The 2,609-nt window shown below is 43.2% G+C and overlaps 1 protein-coding gene across 1 annotated transcript; it reads right to left on the bottom strand.

The window, feature by feature from the left end:
* Window positions 1-1,772: 1,772 nt before the first annotated feature.
* On the bottom strand, window positions 1,773-2,609 carry LOC149828800 (uncharacterized). The gene has a single exon (XM_090017142.1). The coding sequence runs from the start codon at window positions 2,607-2,609 to the stop codon at window positions 1,773-1,775; it is 837 nt and encodes a 278-aa protein (XP_089873268.1).

The raw sequence follows: 2,609 nt of genomic DNA, 5'->3' as shown, positions 1-2,609 counted from the left end.
TAGGAAATGTGCGGACTTAGTGAGTCGGTCAACCACTACCCAAATAGCGACATGATTCTTTCAGGTTCGCGGTAACCCCATCACAAAATCCATCATAATATGTTCTCATTTCCATTGAGGAATTTTCATCAACTGCATTGTTCCTCCCGGCCTTTGATGCTCAATTTTGATTTGTTGACACATCAAGCACTTCGCAATGTATCTCGCAACATCACGCTTCATTCCATTCCACTAGTACTAGAGTTGTAGATCTTTAAACATCTTGGTACTGCCCGGGTGAATGGTATACTTGCTCTTATGTGCCTCTGCCAATAACTCTTCTCTGGTATCTGGGTCGCTCGGCACCCATAGCCGATTCTTAAACCACATACTTCCATCCTCTTTGCGCTGAAAAACAGTATCATTCTGCAATGCCAATGCTTCCATCTTTCAGTATTGCGAGTCTTCTTTTTGCTTAATCATGATCCGCTCTCGCAGTTCTGATCGTACCGTTAGGCTAGACAACCTAAGTATGCCTTGATCATCGGAGAAAGGCCTCCATTCTATGAACTCAAAAATCATCTTTCATCCAAGACTTACCAGGCTAGAAAGATTTCCCCCAGCCTTGCGACTAAGGGCATCAGTAACAATATTTGCTTTCCCGGGATGGTACGAGATTGTAAATTCGTAGTCCTTGATGAACTCAAGCCACCTTCTTTGTCGCATATTGAGTTCCTTCTGGGAAAACAGATACTTCAAGCTCTTGTGATTAGTGAAGACTTTGAACTGCTCCCCATATAGATAATGTCTCCAAACCTTCAAAGCGAAAACCACACCCGCCAACTCTAGGTCATGAGTGGGGTAATTTCTCTCATGAGTCTTCAGTTGTCGGGATACATAGGCAATGACCTTGCCATGTTGCATCAGTACACACCCCAGTCCAGTACCACAAGCGTCCGTGTACACCACGAATCCTTCGCTTCCAGACGGTAAGGCTAACACTGGAGTTGTGGTAAGTTTAGCTATAAGAGTTTGAAAGCTTTCTTCACTCTTCTCATTCGATTCGAACTTTACCCCTTTTCGTAGAAGTTTGGTCATTGGCATAGCGATTCGAGAGAAGTCTTAAATGAATCACCTATAGTAGCCAGCTAATCCTAGGAAGCTTCGGATTTCACTGACATTCTTTGGTTGTGACCAATTCATCACAGCTTCAACCTTGGCAGGATCTACTGAAACTCTATCCTTCGAGATCACATGCCCAAGGAACATGACTTTTTCAAGCCAAAATTCGCATTTCAAGAACTTGACATATAACTGATGTGTACGGAGGGTTTCCAAAACGATTTTCAGATGTTCTTTGTATTCCTCTGCATTTTCCGAGTATATTAGTATATCATCAATGAAGATGATGACAAAAGAGTCCAAGTTTGGACTAAATACCTGATTCATCAGGTCCATGAATGTCGCAGGAGCATTAGTGAGTCCAAATGGCATCACCACAAACTCGAAATGCCCATATTTGGTTCGAAATGCTGATTTTGGGATATCTTTATCTTTTATTCTCAACTGGTGATAACCTGACCTCAAATCAATCTTAGAAAAGACTTTTGCACTTTTCAGTTGATCAAATAGGTCCTCAATACGGGGTAAAGGATATTTGTTCTTCATAGTTGCTTGGTTCAACATTCTATAGTCTATGCATAGTCTCATAGACCCGTCCTTCTTTTCACGAACAGGACTGATGCTCCCCATGGAGACGTGCTCGGTTGTACAAAACCACGCTCCATCAGCTCCTACAACTGCTTCTTTAATTCTTCCAACTCTGTTGGTGCCATCCGATAGGGTGCTCTTGATATTGGCTTCGTACCTGACATCAGTTCTATCCCAAACTCGACTTCCCGCTGAGGAGGAAGTCCAGGAAGTTCCTCTGAAAATACGTCGGCAAAATCGTGGGCAATTTTCAAATGCTCAAGTGGAGTTAGTTTTGTTTCACCTCCAATCATACTAACTAGGATAGCCATGTCTCCCCGACGGAGATACTTTTGGGCCTTGAGGGTCGAAACAACACTTTTTTGAATACCTGGTCTTGCCAGACGAAATACAACCTCTAGCATACTTGGTCGAGATAGAATAACCTTTCCTTCTCTACAAAGGATCTTGACGTAATGTTCAAACAGCCAGTCCATGCCTAATATGATGTCATACTCGGTCATATCGAGTAATACTAAATTAGCAGGTAGGTTGTGATTCCCTAATATGATCTCTACTTCTGGCATATAGTTCACACAGATTTCATTGAGCCCTATGGGGTTGTATACTGCTAATTCATGGTTCAGTGATTCTGTGGGATTACTAAGTTGTTTTGCAAAATTAACAGATATGAAGGAATGTGAAGCACCACAATCAAATAAGACAAGGGCAGCTTGGCCCGAAACAAGCACGATACCTTGCACAAGGTCCCCCTTCTCTAGTTGGTCAGTTGTAGTGGCATACACACGTCCTGCTACGCGTTGTGGGGCCGCCTGTGGCTGTGGTGGCGGTGCACGGTGCTGCTGAGGCTGTTGTCCTCTAGTGTTGCGCCGTACATCATCGGACTGCTTCTTCTGACACTCTTTGATATAATATCTCAT

Source organism: Nuphar pumila, chromosome 9 (genome assembly GCF_984573655.1).
Source record: "Nuphar pumila chromosome 9, dmNupPumi1.hap1.1, whole genome shotgun sequence".
Classification (NCBI taxonomy): Eukaryota; Viridiplantae; Streptophyta; class Magnoliopsida; order Nymphaeales; family Nymphaeaceae; genus Nuphar; species Nuphar pumila.
Note: the sequence above shows the minus strand (reverse complement) of the source record. Positions and strands in the feature narration are given on the sequence as shown.